General features: G+C 39.3%; 2 protein-coding genes across 5 annotated transcripts in view; one reads left to right on the top strand and one right to left on the bottom strand.

Moving 5' to 3' along the window:
- The window catches only part of gak (cyclin G associated kinase), a 27,946-nt gene extending 19,548 nt beyond the window's left edge, over positions 1-8,398 (top strand). The window contains exons 19-29 of one of the 2 annotated variants that reach the window (XM_085295123.1): positions 57-250; positions 436-597; positions 720-886; positions 1,029-1,290; positions 1,387-1,581; positions 1,700-1,837; positions 1,953-2,039; positions 2,140-2,406; positions 2,798-2,946; positions 4,119-4,295; positions 4,480-8,398. In XM_085295123.1, the coding sequence (XP_085151249.1) occupies positions 57-250; positions 436-597; positions 720-886; positions 1,029-1,290; positions 1,387-1,581; positions 1,700-1,837; positions 1,953-2,039; positions 2,140-2,406; positions 2,798-2,946; positions 4,119-4,295; positions 4,480-4,581 (1,900 nt within the window). In that variant the 3' untranslated portion in view covers positions 4,582-8,398. Of the gene's footprint in view, positions 1-56; positions 251-435; positions 598-719; positions 887-1,028; positions 1,291-1,386; positions 1,582-1,699; positions 1,838-1,952; positions 2,052-2,139; positions 2,407-2,797; positions 2,947-4,118; positions 4,296-4,479 lie in introns of both variants that reach the window. The other variant, XM_085295122.1, reaches the window with a different exon arrangement.
- Positions 7,559-20,559, bottom strand: LOC146562886 (uncharacterized). Of its 3 annotated transcripts, XM_085295125.1 has the most exons (13): positions 20,427-20,559; positions 20,277-20,332; positions 17,557-17,988; positions 12,233-12,280; positions 11,209-11,253; positions 10,636-11,010; positions 10,358-10,390; positions 10,156-10,206; positions 9,929-10,033; positions 8,984-9,082; positions 8,759-8,872; positions 8,498-8,597; positions 7,559-8,398 (listed from the first exon to the last, which is right to left on the bottom strand). In XM_085295125.1, the coding sequence occupies exons 2-12, from the start codon at positions 20,319-20,321 to the stop codon at positions 8,535-8,537; spliced, it is 1,410 nt and encodes a 469-aa protein (XP_085151251.1). In that variant the 5' UTR covers positions 20,322-20,332; positions 20,427-20,559; the 3' UTR covers positions 7,559-8,398; positions 8,498-8,534. The 3 variants fall into 3 exon arrangements, with proteins under 3 accessions (XP_085151251.1, XP_085151250.1, XP_085151252.1); XM_085295124.1 differs by having other exon boundaries at positions 20,277-20,548; XM_085295126.1 differs by lacking the exon at positions 9,929-10,033 and having other exon boundaries at positions 20,277-20,548.

Below are 20,559 nucleotides of genomic sequence, written 5' to 3'. Positions count from 1 at the left end.
TAATTTAAACTATACTTTCTTCATTATTTCTTTTTTATCTGCTTGTTGTTTTTCAGGTATGATTTGGATGCCTGTGACATCCAGGAGAAGTACCCAGACTTGTTCCAGGTCAACTTGGACATTGAGGTTGAACCCAGGGACAGGCCCAGCACCAAGACTCCTCCATGGGAGGGCTTTCAAACCAAAGGCCTCAACCCCAAGATCCTTTTCTCCTCTCGTGATGAGCAGCAAGAGATCCTCAGCAAATTTGGTACATGGCTTTACTTGGCCTGAATGTTAGTTTAGTAGTGGAGAAGCATTGGTAAAAAGTGTTGTCATCTGTTTATTTTATTTGTATATTAGATGTTTTACTTCTTACGTGGCTTTAAGGTGCTTTTAAGTTCTTCTAAGTTTGCTTCTACAGATGAAATAAACTTGGATCCTTTATCACTGCAGGTAAGCCCGAGTTGCCTCGTCAGCCAGGTTCTTCAGCGTTTTATGACTCAGAGTCGGCCCAGCCAGCTCAAACCCCAGACAGCTCCAGTGCAACAGAACCAGAGTCTCCGATGAGCAATGATACTAATTCCAGCAACTTTTTCCAGACCCTAGACTGGGAAGGTAATGTACTGTCATATTCTGTTCTGTTAATCTGTAATGTGTAATTCTATTCATCCGTGTAGCATTTTCTTACAAACCTTTCTCTCTGGAAAATCTCACTGACTAGCTTCCTGTGATTATAGATGTACGTAGCGCTCAGGATGCCTCAGACAGTCAAGAAGGAGGATATATGAATGACCAGGAGGATCTGAGTGATCAGTCAGAAGGAGAGTCCTATTCTTACTCTGCCACCAGTGGAGAGCCAATGTCACGTGACCACAGCGAGCCGCTGTTTGATTCTGACTTTCAGGTGCAGAAAATCTTTGGCTGGCTTGTATTATTTTATCAATAAACTATTACCCCGTTTATCACACTGTTAATTACTACCAAAATTCTTTATTTCTTGCATCCATGCATTTCTTTATTTTCTTGGTTTCCTTGTCTCCTCTCAGACGGCTTCTCCTGCAACACAGGAGGCTCCTCCTGAAGACACAGCTGACCTCTTGGGGTTGAACTGTGACCCTCAACCTCCAACCATGTCCTCAACTTCGTCCTCTGCTCCACAACACGGAGATCAGGGAGGAATGAAAGCTGCTTCTAGCAACAGCGACCTCCTCAATGACTTATTTGCACCTCCTGCTGGTCAGACTGGAGCAGTGCAGGAAGACTTGTTCTTCAGTGGGCCAGCCAGTGGAGCCACACCAGACCAAAAACGTAAAAGCTGAGGCTTCACACATGCTTACTGCATTATTCTGAGATTTCTTGGGTTGCACTTAATAAATATTTCCTGTCACTTTGCCTGTGTTGCAGCCATGGGGGATCTTTTTGATCCGTTTGGGATGGGGTCGGGTTCTGGTGTTGGCTCCAGCGTTGGTTCATCTCGACAAGCCTCTGGACCAGACCTGTTTGGAGACTTGTTGGGTTCTGATAGTTCAGCAACCAGTGGATTTGGTTCAGCTCACAGCAATGCCACTCCTGCTTCCAACACCAGCCTCTTCAACCTCAGTAAGTACATCAGTTCCTTGACGTCCAGCTGGATTTCATATTCTTTCTTCTGGTAACATTTTGTATTTACACTGGAAAGAGTCCATTGTTGACACTTAGGATGTTTGTGTTATTACAGATAAGCTTGTAAATGATACCCCTAAAATGACATCATCAGCCAGCCAACCAGACCTGCTGGGTGGGTGGGACAGCTGGGCAAAAGGAACCACTGCTGGCATGAGCACCACTGCCAGTAAACCAAGTTATACCAACACAGGTAGGAGAAACCTTTCTTACAGATCTTTTGGTGACTGAAAAATTTTGAGATTTAAAGCCAAAATCAAAATTGAAACCAGATAAAAGTGTTGACTTGTATATTTTGATCATTTTAGCTTCTGGTATGCCATCCATGTCAAAGGCCAAGTCTCAGACCTTTGATCCTTTTGCTGACCTAGGAAACCTGAGCTCCAACTTGCCAGGTAGGAGCTCAGGTAAGCTGAGGAGTTATTTCCATAAAAGAGGAAGACTGTCAATCTTATAAGCCTTTACATTTATCTCATCTCCATCTTTTTCCTATAGGTTCCTCCAGCAGTAATCTTTCTGGGCCATCCTTCAGCACAAAGGGTCCTTCTTCCTCTTCTTCCTCTGCTAAGCCTCAAGCTCAGCCATGGCAGTCTTCAAGACCCACCTCAGCCCAGAACAAACCTTGGATATCTGGATCTGGCCCCAAAGGGTCTTCAGCTTCTCAGCCTGCAGGAACCCAGTCCTCTAAACCCAACTACAACCTTAACTTCTCCAGTGTGATCGGTGGGAGAGAAGAGAGAGGAGTTCGTGGGCCTGGATTTGGTAAGAGAGACATGATTACAATACTAGTTATCTATTTTGAACAAAACAATAGCGGTGATATTACAAAGTTAAATTAAGTTTTTATAATTTAGAAAATTAAAAATGAGTAGAAAACCGATTGATTCAGTTAGTTTGTCCAGAATTTTGCCTTGCACTGTATGTAATTAGCAGTAAGCAGGGGAGACCATCAGCAGCTTAAAACAGAGGTTGGAAACTAAAAAGATGGAATTTGGAATATTTATGTTCATTACTTTGCTGATTTTCAGTTATTATTTTATATTTCCCTGGTCTTCTCATAAAAGGCTTCTCATTTTATGACTAACCCTAATAAATGCCCATAAAATTTCCATATCATAAATAATTTCGTTTTATCTGTGCTGCTGACACTCAGGGCCCAAGCCAAAGGTAAAGGAGGATGATTTCGGGGATCTGCTCTCAACTCAGGGTTTTGCTTCTAAACCTGACAAGAAGGGACCAAGGACCATTGCTGAAATGAGGAGACAGGAGATCACAAAAGACATGGATCCTCTCAAATTACAGGTAGGTAGCAAACTGAACACATATGTGAAGTCACTTTTATTTATATGCCACATTTAAAAACAGAAGTGCATTAAGATATAAATAAAATCTAAAACTCACATAACCATGACTGCAACCATAAGAGTTAAAAGGTAAATGTGCTAAAAACATGGTTACAGTAAAAAGGAAAGCAAAAATTAGAAGTGAATAAATGCATTTACAAAAACATTCAAATATAATAGAATTAAATTATTAAAAAATAAATGAATGCATAAAATTGGAAACAGTAACCAACTAATTAAGCTTTTATAACATCAACAAAAATGATAGAGACTTGTCTAAAGGCAGCAAAAAATTGGCAGATCTTTAGAAATGGCTTGAAATTTTCAGCTGTTAAATATGATTTATTATGTTTCATCTGTTTCATGTCTGCAGACAACAATGAAAGTCACTTTTTAGGCAGTAGTGGTGGGCTAACAGGAGATGATGGGAGGATGAGCTAAGAGACTTGTGGCAGAATATGTGAAGGGCATGTTGGACACTTACAAACACACAGTGTGTGGCCCTGGAGAAAAATCTAATCCTTGTGAAAAGAGTCACCATTGTCCACTGACACAAAAAGCCAGCCAAGGATGACGACCAAGAATCTCGGTTTCATAGAAAAAAAGAGTCAAGCAATGATAATGTCAAAAACAACCAGATTTTCCAGTGTTTGCAATGTCATCCCATCTATATGCAATATCTGTTTATGAACTGCAAACAGCAGTGCACTACTTTTCTCCAAATCATCATTCAACATGCCTGGGCACCCAGTGAAAATTGTCCCCTTACTGGTGACTTTTCCATCTTTAGCCTGTGCTAATAATGCGGTGTGTACTGTGAGCAATCAACTGATTTCTTGGAAACGTGGTAGAGTTGTCTTTTGTTTTTTTTATTACAAAATCTGTTTGCATTGTTATTAAAAAAGAGTGATTCAAAGAATGGTCAGAATTGGACATCTCTGAGTTAATGAACATTTTGGGCTTGGCCACGTTTTTGCATACTGCGTCACACATGTAGCAGGTGATTTTACTAAACAACAATAAGATTGGGTACAGCTAGGATGCCTTTTGGCAGGTTAAACTCTGCTTTCATCAGCTCACTCATACAGTAGCCTCCAAGTAGTAAAGATTTGTTTTGTTATCATGCTGTAGATCTTGGACTGGATCGAAGGGAAGGAGCGAAACATCCGAGCACTGCTGTCAACTCTACACACAGTGTTGTGGGAGGGTGAAACGCGCTGGAAGCCTGTGGGCATGGCAGACCTGGTGTCAGCTGACCAGGTGAAGAAATACTACAGGAAGGCTGTGCTGGTTGTCCATCCTGATAAGGTACAGTATCAAATACTGTGAAAGTGCTTTAAAACTTAAAAAAAGGTGCAGCTCCTCTGTTTGTGAAACAACAGGAAATGAGATGAATCTCGAGTATGAGTTTACGGTCTTCTTTCAGTATGAATGCTCTTGTTTTTCTGTTTTTAATTCAGTATTAAACTCCAAACCTTTGAATTCTCTTCAGGCAACGGGCCAGCCTTACGAACAGTATGCGAAGATGATCTTTATGGAACTGAACGACGCCTGGTCAGAGTTTGAGAACCAGGGATCCAAAGCACTCTTCTAAAATCCTGGCCTGGATTCCAGCTAGACCAGACCAGACCGGACCAGGCCGGACTGGATTTGGCCTAACAAAACAGGAGACTGGGCCAGATTGGACAGGACTGAGCCCACATTGGGCCTTAGGGGCAAAAAGCCTCTGAGAGGTGTCCTCTCTTCCATTCCCTCCCCCCTCCTTTACTTTCTTCTGTTTCTTCGATCAAAAAAAAAGACCTTTTGCCTCATGTCTGGCTGTAATGAAAGTTTCCTTGCTGGTCTATAAACAGCCAGTTAAATAAACATTGTGATCGGTCTTAAACTCACTGCCTACCTGCATGACTGCCTGAGTGGTGCTGCAAACATCAGGAGGAAGGATTAAACAACAATCACTGAGAAGACAAAGTGGGAACAAAATCAGATAATACAAGGACTAAAATTATCAAGACGACTATCATGATAGTGATATTCAGATAAAACACCCCAACACTAATACATTAGCTGTAGCTGAATAGTTAATTCATTTGTGCTCGACACTTGTGCAAACAACCGGTCCTTAGCTGAGTGGCAAACCTGAACTGAGTGTGGCTGTAAAATAGCTAGCATGTCAGCCAACATGAACGTTTGCAAAATGTTGTCCTGAAAAATAAGTTTTTATGTTTAGTTGCCTCAAAAGAGCCAATGCTGCTGCTGAATCATACTTGCTGTAGCAGGGATTGGATTTTTTTTATAAAGATCCTGCAGTAATGCAGAAGTAGGATTTAAATCTCCCCAGGATTTTTAAACATAAGATCTATTGAAAATGACCTGTATTACCTGTACTGCTGCACCTTCAGGGGTGAAGGCTTCTTTGGAGTTTGTTCTCCAGACAATTGCCTGCTGAACACTACTAGTGCTGCTTGTACCATTCTAATTTATTTTGCTGCACACACTCCTGAGATTGATGTTAAATCATGCTATAAACTCAAGTGGGCAGTCTGTTGTTTTTGAAGTGCTCTTTTAATCCCTCCCACTCAAGCTACACCATGTAGCTAACTGCATGCTCTCCTACACCAGACCTCTAAACAACTTGAGGTAGTATGTTTGATTTTTTTTTTTTTAAACCAGGGTAGTCCACATGGGCAGCAGCTTTTCTTCTTTTTCTTTTTTTTTGGATGAAGTGCTCTTTTTCTTGTAGCAGAAATGGAGAAGGGATCTCCATCGTAACTGTCATTAAGCCCTCTCTGTCTCTTTAAACTTCGCCCACCTCCAGCATTTAGTTTTGTTTTTTGCAAGAGGAGTAACTAAAGGATCGAAAAAGAGAAAATGGTGATTTAACCTAGTTGCTCTGTGTTTTCTTGTTTTTTTTGGGGGGTCCATTCTGTGTCTGTGTCTGTTTGTCGATTAATCATCACTTCAGTGTAAATATGAAAGTACTATCCATCAGGTGGTTAAGAGAGCTGTTTTTTTTTTTGTTTTTTTTTAGCTTCATGGCTGGTTGTGTGAATGGTTGTGTGTGGGTGTGTGGAACATAAAGAAACCTTGTTGGATAAAATGCTTTCTTGTCTGCAACCACATTTTTCTTCTTAATTTAATTCTCAGCCTGTCCCGCACTTTGTTATTATTGTTGGTTCACGACTCTTTCCAACTCATTTTACCTTGTTTTCCATTTTTTTTTTTTTCTTTCTTTCTTTGTATTTCACATTTTACCTCATGGACCAATCAAATCACCTGTTTTCTTATTTATTACTATTTTTGGGGGGGGAGAGGGAGGGAGGAGGGGTTGGTAACATGTATTCGTGCATATTAATGGCACAAATTGACCTAATATATATATATAAGTGGAATGTGATGAGTTGAAATGGGGAAAGTGGTTATTTGATCACAGTGAGCCTCTTTGTTACTGTCATTCCAAAGTATCAAATATCAATACGAATGTGCTTTTACAAATATATATATCCTCTCAATTGTTATGTGCTTATCAGTTGTCCATTCATTTGCCTTTTTTTTTTTTTTTCTCTTAAAACAACTTTTCAAATTTTTGCTTCTGTTTTCCATTTTGAAATTTTGTTACCATTCAAACAAGGGGGCCAGCAAAATGAAAAGAGGTAAAAGTTATTTTGATGCTTGAAGTTTACTTGAGTCTCTCATCCACAATATGACATAACAGTATAAAGAGTGTTGATGGCAAAAAAACAAAAACAAAACTACACATCGCATCGGCAGTGTGCTGTACCAAATTACATCCTACTAATATGAATGTAGATTTCATTGCAAAAACAAAAAAATTAAAATCATTTTGACCTGAGGCAAATATTTGGTTGTTTTCTTTCTTTTTTGGTGGGGTAAGCGGAGCCTTCACATTCAGAACCAAATAGTCTTCTAAATTAGGAAAAGCTCATAAGTAACTTTAATTAGGCCTGGGCATGCATCCAGGATGGAGCTCCAGGAAACACAAGTGAAAGATATTTAACTGAAGCCAGGATTTTATCCGGTTGGAAGAAGCCAACAACAGAAGATAGAAGAAGGGATCCAGGCACGATGGATCCATTGTTTATGCCAGATTTTACATGTTGCAGCAGAAATTGAGATTCAGCAAACCAGGAAGTGTTTTTTCCAATCTTCTGCTATCCAGTTTTGGTGACTGTAACCTGTTTCCTGTTCTTATTTGAGTTACTGTTGAGTTACTGTTGCCATGTTCAAAGACGTGCAGCTCAGGTTGAAGTAGCTTGCAGACTTCATGCTATTTATTGCAAATATTCTTTCACATCTTCTGGCCCAAATGCAATTTCTGAAGCTTTAGTCCCTCTATTATTTGTCTTTTTCAGCTGCACTCTCAAGAGATTAAAAAAAAAAAAAAAAAAAAAAGAGTTTTACTAATAATTTTCTGGAGAAAACAGGCATAAAGTTCTTTAACAGTCACAAAATAAAACCCTATACAGACGTTTCGTTTTTGGAAGATTTTAAAATTGAAGTTCTTGTCAGTCCAGCACTGACTGATTCTCTGATAATAAAGTAAAATGCAGACATCCCAATCAGGTACAGCTTTATTTCAAAGTTTAGGTATGCCCATCAGCAGCCCAACAGCAACCCAATTACATTTCTCCTCCAGAACACAGACTTCAACATGAAACTGTAGCACATCATGTTGTCTAAATACGATGAATTGCAAATAGGAAAAGGTGAAAAGAAAAAAAAAGAATCAGAAACTGACCTCATCCACTCAAAATCTGCCAGTGGCCAGTAAACCTAAAACTTCAGGATGTAGTTTTAGCATCACACTAACCTTAGTGCTGGCCCTTACTTGAGACAGAGACAGTTCAAGGACAGAGAAAAAGCTGTATGTATATATCACATATGGTGGAAAAATACTACTAAGCAGTAAGTCAGTGATTTTGAAACAAGTAACAAAAAACAACACGTTTTGAAAATGGGCCTAAGGAAAAACTGGAGGTGCATTCTTAAATGCTACAGTATTTACATGCATGTGTGGAAGCAGATGTTCTACAGAGATGGAGACGTGCTGACAAATATCAGAGCCTGTCCAGTATGATTTGAGAGAATTATCACCGCTGCGGCACTTCTGCTTCCACTGCTAAAACAAAATCATTGTACGTGGTTTTGGGGGTAAATGCTGTATAAAAGGAGCCACAATATGTTTTATTCTTCTGCTCCCTTGAATGCAGACATTTTTTGCATGTTGACATCTGGTTTGATGTTATAACAGAAACCAGGGCAGGAAAAGGCACTTCAAAGTGTGGATGTCTCTTCGATTTCCTGGCAGTCCGGTCTTAAGCCTTAAAAAATGAAAAGGTCAGCTGGTTGTCTCCCTGCAAGCTTCGAGTCCTCCAAAAGAAAAAATGGGGACTCTGAAAGAGACACTGAGTCATTTGAAGATCAGAAAGTAAAAAATAAAATAAAAAGAAATAATAAGAGTCCAGGTTAATGATGTACTTTGAGAGACTTACAAATAAAAATAGATCTTCTGATCTCTGTGATGTGGCTCTAGCCCTCGATAGAGACCTCTGGAACAATGTGTGCATTCAGCGCCGTCTCCACTGGCATCTCCTGTTGATAGTATTGACAAGACAATGTCAACTAACAACTAATAACATTAAGCTATCGCTCATCTCTGAATACCTTAGAAAAGCCATACTGGAAATGTCTCATTTTTAACTTTAATTCTACTCAGTAAATTTACAATGCTCCTTAAAAAAAAAAAGTATTACCACTGAACTGAGCTGCACAGACTCCACAGAGATTTCCATCTGACATTCCACATCACGGATTTCTGACTTTGACGCTTCTGACTGCCTGTCCAGACATTTTGACTCTGCGGCATCCTGTAAAGGAAGAGAGAGAGAAAAACTAAGGGAAGTTCCCAAAATATATGCTTAAGAAGACAGCGTTCCATACAAAGCTACAGTATGTGAATGTTAAGAAAGTATAATTACCGTGTGTTCTGCAGGTGCAGCAGCAGGTTCAAACTCAGAAGTTGTCACATCCACAGAGTCTGTTTGGGCACTCAAAGTGTCATTCACGGGTAAGATTTCCTAAATGCCACAGAAGAAGGGTATGTTAGATGGCTAAACAAATTGAGCTTCTGAATGAAACACAGTAAAATCCTCCTGCCCATTCCATTGAACAGACTAAAAGAGAAAAATTACTTACAATGAAAATAATGCATCAGGATGGAACCAGCTACCCAAATAATTTAAAACTCAAGTTCAATACACTCCAACTGGGCACAATTTTAAATAAAGGAAGAAAGCATCCTTGTGACATGGTGTTCAAATGTAACAACAGGAACAACGGCAGTTTTTCTGTCTTTATCATGAACATTATACTGCAGGTTTTTGAGCAACTGCTCATAATAATTAACAAAAAAACCCAGAATAATTTTAACGTTTTTTAAAAAAAAAAAATCCTTGTATTATAATTTAATGTATCATTTTAACCATATATTTTTATGTTCTTATTCCTTATTTGTTTAATTCTGTAGTCTCAAGTGTGTAGATACGATTTCAAGAAAGACTTAAATCGGACCCTAAATGTCCACAGTCTGAAAATCTAATTTCATTACCTGGAACTACACTTAATTTAGCATCACGCTATAATAATACTACTACAGTACATAAGCATTTAAATATTTACTACAAGATACATTTAAACTGCACTCCAGCAATGAGATTGCTTCATATGATGGAGAAACATATCCCCACCTTCTTTACCATAAATAACACCCAGGATTAGTCTATAAATGTTTGCCTTTCCTTCTTGTGTCAGTCACTTGTAAGCCTCCTTTAATTTCAGTTAATTTATTTGACCTGATCAGCCTTCAGTGATTTTCTGAACGGTTCATATGTACACTGGTAAATTCCTGTTTGCTTAGCTGTCACCTGCTGGACAGCAGCAGACTCAGTGGCAACTTCTACTGCCGAGACGGATTCTGTCACAACAAACTCATCAACTGCTGTGGCATCAATCAGCATTGCCACAGCATCCTGAATGTCAAAGGAGAACAAGATAAGAGAGAAAACTGTTCTTGTAAAATAATTAAAATAATGGTTTTTAGCATATGAGCAGTACATTTCTGTATTGAGGATTACATTTAAAATCTTTTTACCTCTTTGGGTTTAGCCTCTTGTGCTGTAGCCTCAGGGCTGGTGTCAGGTACCTTGTGAAACACAGGTGCTGATGTCATTGCTATGTCATATATGGAGATTGTACTTTTTTTTCCATGCAAAAGCTGCCAAATAATCTAAAACACAAGTAATAAGGGAATTTCTACTTTACTTTTTTATCGACAGAGAGGGAAAAATACTCACTGCAGCCGCCTCCACAGAATCAACAGGAGTGTGCTGATGTAAACAAACAAAAAAACAAACAGGACAGAGTGTATCTTTAGTCTTTGCTATTAAATTTTGGAAAAAAAAAAACCTTACCCTTGTGATCGTTTGTTCTGCTTATGACAAACCTTTCATTAATATATAGGACACATGCTATACAAACAGAAGATGGCTGCAAAATGTGAAAAAGTCAATGTATTCTTGTAAAGACTAAAAACACAAAAAGAGAAGAAGAAAGTATTTTCATCAGGTGTCACCTCTGTTTTTATAGCAGTCTCAGAAGGGACTTCAGGTGCATTCTCCTCCGCCAACACCTCTTTACCATCTTCAGCAGCTGGGGTTGTAGGACTGACAGCCGCTTCAGTCACTCGTTCGCTCTCAGGTACATCTGTGACAACCTCCACCACTGATTCAGCAACAGTCTCTGTAACCACCTTGCCCAGAGGAGGCTCTCCTTCAGCAGAAACTTGGCCACCGCTAACTGCATCTCCCACTGTTTTTTCAGAGGCTCGTGTCACAGGCTCTGGTACGGCAATATCTTCTGTGGCAGCCACCTCCACTTCGACCTCAGTCACAGCACCTTTCTCTGCCAGGGCCTCAGCTTCTTCCGGTCTCTCACATTTATCCTCTGTCTCCATGTGCAAAATCAACACAGAGCACATTAAAAAACATAAAACACGACACCGGAGAGAAGAAACAGTGACTCTTGGTTTTTTTTTTTTGTCAGTTTAAAGAGTACAGTTCATACAGAACAAAAGTACATTTACTTAAAATATACCATCATTTTTGTCGTTATGATGATGCAATTTTAATGTCAAGACATGTTTTACCTCCTGCGTCTCAGTTTTTATGATCGCAGAATCAACTGTGTGAATCTGGAAAGGAACCAAGAAAAGGACACTTAACAGCCAACTTTCATTATGAATGACTGACAACTGAATTAATCAGAACACGGTTAAAGGTTAAATCTATCACATTTATCATAATGTTTACTCCTGCAGTTCAAATGAATAGTTACAACTGCAGTGTGTATGATATATAAAAAGCCCGAATAACTGTAATCTTGGGTTGTTTTGATTCCCATTGTCTCATTTCTCAGTTCATTTATATCGTTCGTATATTAAGCTGTTTGCAGATCAATGAAACTGTAAAGAAAAATATGATTCTTTTCTCTGAAAACTTTTGTTCTTGAGCCAGATTGTGATCTGAGTGCTTGCATAAGAGGAAATTGTCCTGAAGGAAAAAGCGTAGCTGCTATTTATTCGATGTGAGGCTTAAGTCACAGGAGTTTTCAACACCTTTCTGTTGAAAGAATTGTTTCTTGTTCAGTGACTGCTGCTATGAACTTGTAAAATATGAGTGGAAACTGTGTGTCAGACTGTTTTTATGCATGCCATCATTTCTGCAACTGTTTAGGAGTCAGCAAAACCAGCACATACACAGATCTATGTGTCTGTAAAATGTAAACTTTGTATTTAATCTATGCATTTTACTTTTTAAACTATAAATTTTTGCAACTAATTAACAAAACCAGTGTGCTTTATTTGTCTATTAAAAGTTGACAGAGCATGTTTGTGTGAAAAATGCCTCCAGGGGGACCTTTAACCTAAGAATTCCATTTCCATGATGTGCCAATTCTTTTAGCTCCCACTGAAGAAAAATGTTCTATAGTATCTACATAAGCAACTCAAAAATCAAAGTCTAGCTCACTTGTAAATCATCAAGTTCAGCTTTTGTTCAACTGTTACATGATTAGTCTGCTTCTGGCTTAGCCTAAAGATACAACACACTAGTGTTTGGTTTAAATGGAGACAAAAGAGGGTGTATGTGAATAAAAATACACATTTGATTTACCTCAGTTTCAGAGGCAGCAACCACTGAAGCTTCAGATGAGGGTGTGACCTATGAGCACAAGAGGTTAAAGAGTTTATTCACATGAAAATACACATGCTTCATCCAACAAAACAGAGTGTAGATGGAAAAAAAGAACATAACCTGAAAAAAGGCACTCTGGGATACGTTAACAAGTATATCAGGCAGTTAAAAATATGTGCCTCTTGTTGCACTGGAGCCAGTATTGACTTTTTAAAGGTTGAGCTTTGGGAGGGGCACACACCCATATGCAGCAGTACTAAAAATGTGCCCAGAGCCAAATAATCTTCTATAAAACGGTTCATGTGGCAGATCTGTAGCTGTGATGGGCCTGAGGATAAACTGCAGCTCGAGTCTTTTCTGTACCCAAAAATGGAAATATTTACCAAAATTAGAAGTGGAATTTGGACTGGCTTTCTAAACAAACACAAACACAAACATACGCACTCCCCTTACACTTTGTGTGAGCATAGCTGTAGCTGGGCAATTACAGGGGTATTACAACCCAATGCCATGAAAAACAGTTATTCCCTCTTTTTGCTTCCCTCTGTATAATCCTGTAACAGAAAACACATTCACATCATGAAATCTGTGTTCTCCCTCAAATCCTTTCAATACAAAACTACTAAAATTTTAAATATTAAAAATGTTTGGTTCCATCTTTTTATTATAAACTACATACTGTGAACATGTTGCCACTGGAAAAACAATCAGATATTTTTAATACTGAAATGTGTTTGAATGATTACATGTTTACCAAAATACAATAAATGTCTTGCAGTTTACACTGATTTGCAACCATTTATTATTCACATCACAATATTGTTATATTACTCATAGGCGCGGTTATTTTCCAGACAATGATTCACCAAACAGCTCACATAGTGATAGAATTCATCCATATTTTTCCATCTTGCAGCCATGCTGCCAATGGCCAGTGGCACACCAACTGTGCAACCAAGTGTGTTGAGCTATAGTGACAATCACAGAGAGCGGCGTATAAATATTTTAAATCTTCATAGTCTGACTCAATTATTTAGTCTGTCTTGTGCCAGTTCTTCTTCAATATAGGGCAAAGTCTACTGCAGGCTGCTAATCAGCAATATGAGTGTTTTTTTTGTCCAGAATCACTCAAACTGATCTATTTGGACATTGAGTGACACACGACAACCTGATAACATTCAAAGATATCTTACTACCTCCACGTTTTTCTCCATCCTCCAGGTACTGTCATTTCTTTAACTTTAAAATTTTTTTTATTTCATTAAAAAATAATTTTGTACATTATACATTGCTAAGTGTATAATTATGTCCTTAAAGAAACAGATGCATGCTCATGAATTCTGAATGTATCTATTGAAAATACAAGGGAACTGGCACCGGTTTTTGGAGGTCGCCATGTTGCCCCGCCCGAAATGGACATCGTGTTTCCTTCTAATTTATATATGTGGCTAGAGACTGGCCACATATGTCGTACGCTAAAGACAGAGGAGAAAAAGAACTCGTATTGGTTTGTGCACCTTCAAGGCAAATTTTAATTCATATTTCTATCTTCAGACTCAAGATATGAAGAATCGTACCTATCTTTTACCTCTTTAGAAGGGGTCCCCTCCACCAAAGAAGCGACAAGATGACCTGCATAAAATGTCAGACTTCTTTCTCATCTCAAGCCTCATCTCCTGAACTGGCCAGCACTCAAACGCTCAAAAATGTGCATTTTTATGTGTGCAGATATTATAATTACTTATTGTCAGCAGATTAGATGTGTGACCCTACTGTCTGTCAATAAGCCAGGTAAACAACAACAGCAGCTGGTTGTAGACCAATATTATCCAAGTAATGTCCAACAACAAGTCCAACAATCATAGATCCACTTCAAACAAAATTCCACTAACAGTGGCAAATACAGCAATGCTAACGAACAGAGAAGTTCATGTTCATGCTAACTCACCTCAGAATAATTATCATCAGAGAGGAGTGAGCTTCAAGTCATATCGGACTCCTTTTACTGCCTCCTCCACAGTAAACAGACATAGGCACCAGCAGAGGTAAACAGGGAACTGACAGCCTATGCTCACTACAGATGATCTACTGCCAGAGTTGTTTGTCCTACAGTGGCTACCATAGCTAGGATTATGCATTTGAACTGGGAGAGGTAAGAAAACAGAATTCAGATGACTTCAGTCTCCATTTTACTGACATCTAGTTGTGAGATTTTGAACACAGTAACTTTAACAATTTTTTATTTAACTCTGATAGATTATCAACCTAGCCTCTGAGGAAAGAAAGCAGTGGTTGCACAGTGTCTATACATGCCGAACAATTTCTTCCAGCAACAAAACAGCAAGTACTAAATGGATTTGCACAAAGATCAAATTCAACAGTCTTTCTAAATCAATTAGAAATGATTCATAACAGATAATTTTTATTTTTTGGAACTGTGAACTATGCAAAACATCACTAGTGATGGAACGAAAACATGAAGTTAGAATTGAGCATAATAGGTCCATTTACAGGGGATGGGATATTTGTATGTACAATATTTTCTTCATTTTAAAGGTCAAACTACACACATATACAGACACACTTCAAACAGACAAATTTCCTCCCAGCATTGAATTAAATATTCAGTATTCTCCAGCTCTCAGCCCACCCAGCAAAGAATCAATTAGACATGGAACATGTAAAGGTTCAAATCACACGAGTTCATAAGGGATCAAGCTGACACAGAATACTAACAGAAGTGAGGAGAAGCAGCATGCAGAAAGGAAAGGAAAGAAAATGAGAAGGAGAATAGAAAAGGCAGAAGAGGATGAGAAATAGTCATAAAGAAAGTGGTGAGAGGCTAGAAAGTGTAGAGGCAGAGCAGATTTATGAGGAAAAGAGGGGTAGCAGATTGGACAGGAGAGGAGTGGAAGAACATAGGAGAGGAACCAGGTACAAAATGTTCAGCCTACACAGAGGGTGAGTTGCACTGACTGTTGCTTCAGGCCACAAAAATGTAAATGCACTCAGTCAGTCTGTAGAATCCGCTGTGAGTTTATACTTTCTGCAGCCACATCCAGAGGTGGTGGGGCGCCTCTTGGGCCCAAGGGGCACCTGAGTTAAAGCCCCATTGAACCTCTTGGTCAGTCAGCTGACCAACTGTCACCATCTGTGGACTTGTGATGTTACAGATAAAAGTCATAGTTTTAACAGTGCAAGTGAAAAAGTTGTCTGCGAACAAACGTTGATAAATCTCAACAGAATAACTTGCAAATTGTCTCAAAATGTAAAAAAGTTCATAATATAGACATTAAATATTACATTATTAGAATGACAGTCAATGATGATACATTTAAAATTTTGCATAAATGTCCAGTTTTTGTTATCTGACCTGAATCTGGCATGGTGAATGGAAGCAAAGTCCTGAGACAGTGGAAATGACCACAGCACTACAGTATAACTACACAATGGCAGGCAGTCATTCTGTAGAGATGTCTGTATGCTGCCTGTAAGGTTCAGTGGGCATAACCCATAGAGGGTTTACAAATAGAACTCCTAACTGAATGGCACAAGTGAAGTGAATAAGATGGACCCACTGGAAAACTGGGAAACAGTGTAACTCTGAGTGAAGTCTTAACAAAAGGCCATGCTATAAATACTGTAGCACTGCCTCTCTCCTCTTATTTTAGGCTAGGCACACATGTGAGCATATACATGTACACCATTGGTTGTTATCTATCCAGACATTTTTTTAAAACTGCTTATCTAACTAGGGTAGAGTAGGGCTGAAATCTAGCCCAGTTAATACTGGGGAAAAGGTTTTTGCTCAGTTGCTGGAAGAGAAGCCGCACAGATTTGCATGCATGTGCAATTTACTGACTAAAACAGAACATCCTGTTCACAAAATATGTGCAAGATGGCTACAAGGCACAAAGCTCAACTTACAATTTAAAACTGCAAATAGTAAATTATAGATGAGCTAGAAACAATGTTGAGAAAACATTACTGCATAGAGGAAAACTGCAGAAAAAATTGCAACTATTTAAAATTAACTGACAACAGCCATCCATATACTGTAAGCTTTTTAATTGTATCCACAATCTTCTCGGACTCAAAACCACATTATGTGATGGCAAAGATAAAACGAATGCACACGATGTAACGTTTTAAAGATTTTCTCACAACACGATAGTAACCAAAAACAAGTAACTGATAACAAACTCAATATCTGTGATAACAAATAAGCCTGTTCAAAAAACAACAACAACAAAAAACATGCATGCTCAGAGTCACTATTTTGTTTTAGTGTAGGTGATAATGGCCATTTAAAAAGTTGTTCCCAGTGTTTCAGTCTCTCTCCTACTTTCCACCTTTTTGCTAAATAGAACATGTTGTTCCCTTCGCTTCACTACCTCCAACAATTCCAGCTCCCTTTTCCCATAAGGCCCCAAACACAGCAAATACTATTTGACCTGGCAACATCAGAGAAATAGAGAGAAACCATCTACAAAAACAGCCTGTTTCCATATAATCTCATACAAACAATATGTAATTTTGATCCCAGTGACATTCATTTAAAGGAAGCATTCATTCACCTATGAGTGGACCTCATTCACTCATATGTCCATAGAACTATATTTCTGATGAAACGTGCACACTGGTAAATTTGATTCTTACTGCAACTTACAGGCTTGTAGAAGATGTTGACAGTTGCTGATTGCTAAAGCCCCATTCACTCAGGCCTAGAGATTGGTCAGCAGCTCCCAGACAACTGCTGGCCTGTAGGGAAATCTGTGTGTTCTGCAACCAGTTGGCAAATGGTTGCTGGCAATGGCAAAGAGGTATATGGTGCTCGACCAAGATTGTTTTAGTCCCTAGCAGATTGTCAAAGCTACTAGCAGTGTGCATGGAAAACGATCACTTGTTTGTAAACTACTCACCAAGCAGTAGTGAAACTAAAAAGTACAACACAACCCATTCACCTTTATAGTAAAAGTTTTAGAATTAGCAACCTCCAGAAATCACTTTCCAGGTCGTTAAACACAAATTTCACCCAAAGTTGCCAGAGGGTCTCGAGGGCTTTGTGACTGAAGCTTAATGTATAATGTCTGACGTTAAAACCAGAAAAGACAAACGATCAATCTTTCCCTAAGGTGGGATAGCTGCAGTAGCGGAGGCAGTGATCCCCATGCCGGGTGAAACATTAGAACTGTTGACTCTGGCATGCGAAATGTTGGAAATATTTGTAGACATGATTTAAGTTTAGATTTCTGCATACAGAGGCACATGGGAGACTTATGGCTGCGATATCTGTTTCTTACCTCAGTTATTGGTTCTGTTTCAGGAATCTTGGGTTCAGGCTCTTGCACTACATTAGCTTCAACTGTAGAGGGCTTCACTGATGGAGTCTCAACAGCTCGTGCTTCTACAGTGACAGGTGTTGGGATTTCAATCTCAGCTGTCACTGGAGTCTGCTCCAACAACACAACCTCAGACTCTGGTGCCTGTACTTCATCTGGAATGGGCTTTGCAACAGGTTCTGCTTTTGGTTCTAGTTTGGGAGTTTCTACAGTAGGAACAGCAGCAGGAATGGACCGTGAGATCTTTTCTGGAGCAGGAGCAGGAGCTGGAGGTGGAGCTTTAGCCGCTTTTTTTGTGGTTCCTGCAGGGGGTGCACTCACTGCAATCCCCCGGCTGGCTTTCACCGGCGGATTGGCAGCATGTTGTTCTTCAAGTGCTCTTCTCTGGGCTTGCTGCAGGGCAGGAAAGACACAATAACATCTGATTACCGTTCTGATAGTAGTATGAGAGGCATTATTTAAGTTTTTGGGCATACAGTTATCTTAACCCTGACATGTAGTTGGCTCATGATAACATGAACTGATATTTTCTCTCAAAAAAGTGATTATTGGAAAATACAAAGTTTGCGAACATTTGCCTTTCCAAGCAAAACAAAAGTGACACTTCATTTATAATGGCTTCAAAGACATGTTCAGTATGTAAAACAAGATAATAAAAGATAAAAGTGAAATACAAAGAAAGGCAAATGACAGTGTATGAGGTATAGATGTTCTTGAGGCTTTATCGTGTTCAGATACTGATGTTATTGTCACTTTAGCACCCAGGAATACCAGGCATGCCATACCAGCCATGTCCAACATATTTTTTAGCTTTGGACAAAACCCCCTCAGGCTTTGATGGAGGTTTTAGTAGTACAGACCACTAGAGGGAGGGGGAAACTGGGAGTAGACACAGCAAAGCTAGTTAGATAATGGGAGCTAATTAGTTGAATCAGACCGGTCCTGACAGGTTTGGTGAAGCGGGAACGGAAACCGTGCGAGTCAGCAGCACTGATGGGTGCCCCGCGGGCCAGACAGTGGGGCTAATCACATCATAATCAGGTTATAATCAGGTTACAATCACTCCCTGAAAATGCTTTTGTTAGGCTGAAGGCCAGTAAGGTATTCGCAGTGCTGCACCCATGCTGTAAGCCAAAAGCTCATGTGTATGAAAGCGCATATATCTCTGAGTATCTAGCTAGACACAATCAAAACAACTTCTGATTTTTGCCCATAAATCACCTGTAAACATCCCTATGACAAAGTAATACATTGTTTCCAATGATAAAAAGTTTTAACCATATTTCTCAGTCTTTGTGAAACTGACACACATATGCACACATACAAAGGCATATGTGACCTGAGTATCATTCAGCTATATGTCTGAAAGTTCCAAAAACACGTTCGCTTCCTGTGCTCTGATACCTCTGAGGTAAAGCAATGATAAAATTGAATTGTGAATGACTTTAAGGGTCATTTTCATCTGTCACTGCCAGACTGTGGAAGAATGAGAGAGACAGAGTCCACTCTGGCTAAAGTGGGGCAAGACATTCCTTCAGTCAACACATTACCAAATACAGATGTGTGGTGTTCAGAGTCATGCACTGGTCAGCCAGCCAGAAGCTTAAGTTTGGTGGGGGTTAGGGGCAGAGGCAATGAGGAAGGATGCCAGAAGAAGTCTGCACTGAAAAGGCTTACCAGAGCTGGATGACTGGGCTTCAACAGTGTATCAGTGCATGCTTTTATTTTTTAGTTGTTGTTTTTTTTATTAATATACATTGTTAATGATTAAACATATGCTAAAGAACAGTATTGGGTTATGGAGTATGGCGTCATTGATCTCCCTCCACACCCACCCCTCCAACACACACACACACACACACACCTTTTCTGTCACACCCCTTTTCCTCTGGGCACTGAATGTTGAAAAGTTACATGTCTCCAGTCATTCGGCTGAATTAGCGTACAACTGGCAAAGCGAATTCATCATACTGAATTACAAAGAGCAGCACTGTATTGAAGTACACTGTGTACTGCACTGCATTGTGTGGCTTACTGTATTTTTGGTCCAGAACATGAAAAACAGGCAAGTGGTCATTTCGTAGTATATTTAAAAAATACTAGAAAATGGAACTTATCGCATTTTATGATAAGAAATTCAAGATGTGCATAAACGTTTAATCTCTATCCGTAACCTTAACAGAGCGCACCGAGAACATCCATTGCGCACAGGAGCTGAGCACAAAATCAACAATTTCTCTGTCTCTTTCTTCTAATATAGAAACCAGAAGCATGCTCGTCAAAATTAAAAATATGTGTGAAATTTATATGTTATTTATTTAGGTCCAGTTTTGGTACCTTTTTGGTACGGTCTTTTGTCGTTGCCAGATTTTACGCACGGGTTACGGAGCGTCTGAGAGAAGCAACGACAAAGTGGAAATCTGCCAAACAATCACCAAACTGACTTAAGTATAACAAAAATAAAATAATGTGCAAAAAAGGAAAGAAAATGTAAACGAAATTTGTTTTACAATTTAAGCACTCGCTTCATTCATTTTTTCACAGAGGCAAAAAGGCGTATTTTACATTTAAATCCATGTTTTTGCAGACCATTATTTTACAGTGAATTGAACAAAGAAATCCCATAATACTCTATACTTAATTTAAGAATAAACGCCTGACGTGCGCATGCCACCACTTACCACCCTTCTCATACGACGCTTGTTCTTCTTTCTCTTGCTGGGCATCTTGGTGCGTGCTGAGGAGAACGAGGATAAACCAAAGAAATGGAACAAGCAGAGAGGCAGAGTGAACAAAGTGGATGTTTATAAAGCCGACTGTCTTTCTGTTACCTCTGTACCGAACCTATAGGAGGACTTGGATGAAAGATAGGGGCGTGGAGAAAGAGAGAGGAAAGAGAGAGAGCGCGCGCGCACGAGAGCTCAGTCAGTTGTTTGTATTGGAGTTGGTCTGCCTAGCTGGATG

The sequence above is a fragment of the Mchenga conophoros genome, linkage group LG12 (assembly GCF_057382185.1).
Source record: "Mchenga conophoros isolate Kocher_MC1m ecotype Shallow Benthic linkage group LG12, M_conophoros_male_GT1.1, whole genome shotgun sequence".
In the NCBI taxonomy this organism is placed as follows: domain Eukaryota; kingdom Metazoa; phylum Chordata; class Actinopteri; order Cichliformes; family Cichlidae; genus Mchenga; species Mchenga conophoros.
The sequence above is the reverse complement of the archived record's forward strand: the minus strand, read 5'-3'. Positions and strand labels throughout refer to the sequence as shown.

What these genes read in the sequence shown, in the direction of transcription:
- LOC146562886 (XM_085295125.1), bottom strand. Translation starts at nt 20,321, where the DNA reads ATGCCCAGCAAGAGAAAGAAGAACAAGCGTCGTATGAGAAGGGTG. An exon ending in AAACAGAACCAATAACTGAG is followed by an intron (nt 12,281 to 17,556) that starts GTAAGAAACAGA and finishes TTGTGCTCATAG; the next exon opens with GTCACACCCTCATCTGAAGC. An exon ending in TTGCTGCCTCTGAAACTGAG is followed by an intron (nt 11,254 to 12,232) that starts GTAAATCAAATG and finishes GTTCCTTTCCAG; the next exon opens with ATTCACACAGTTGATTCTGC.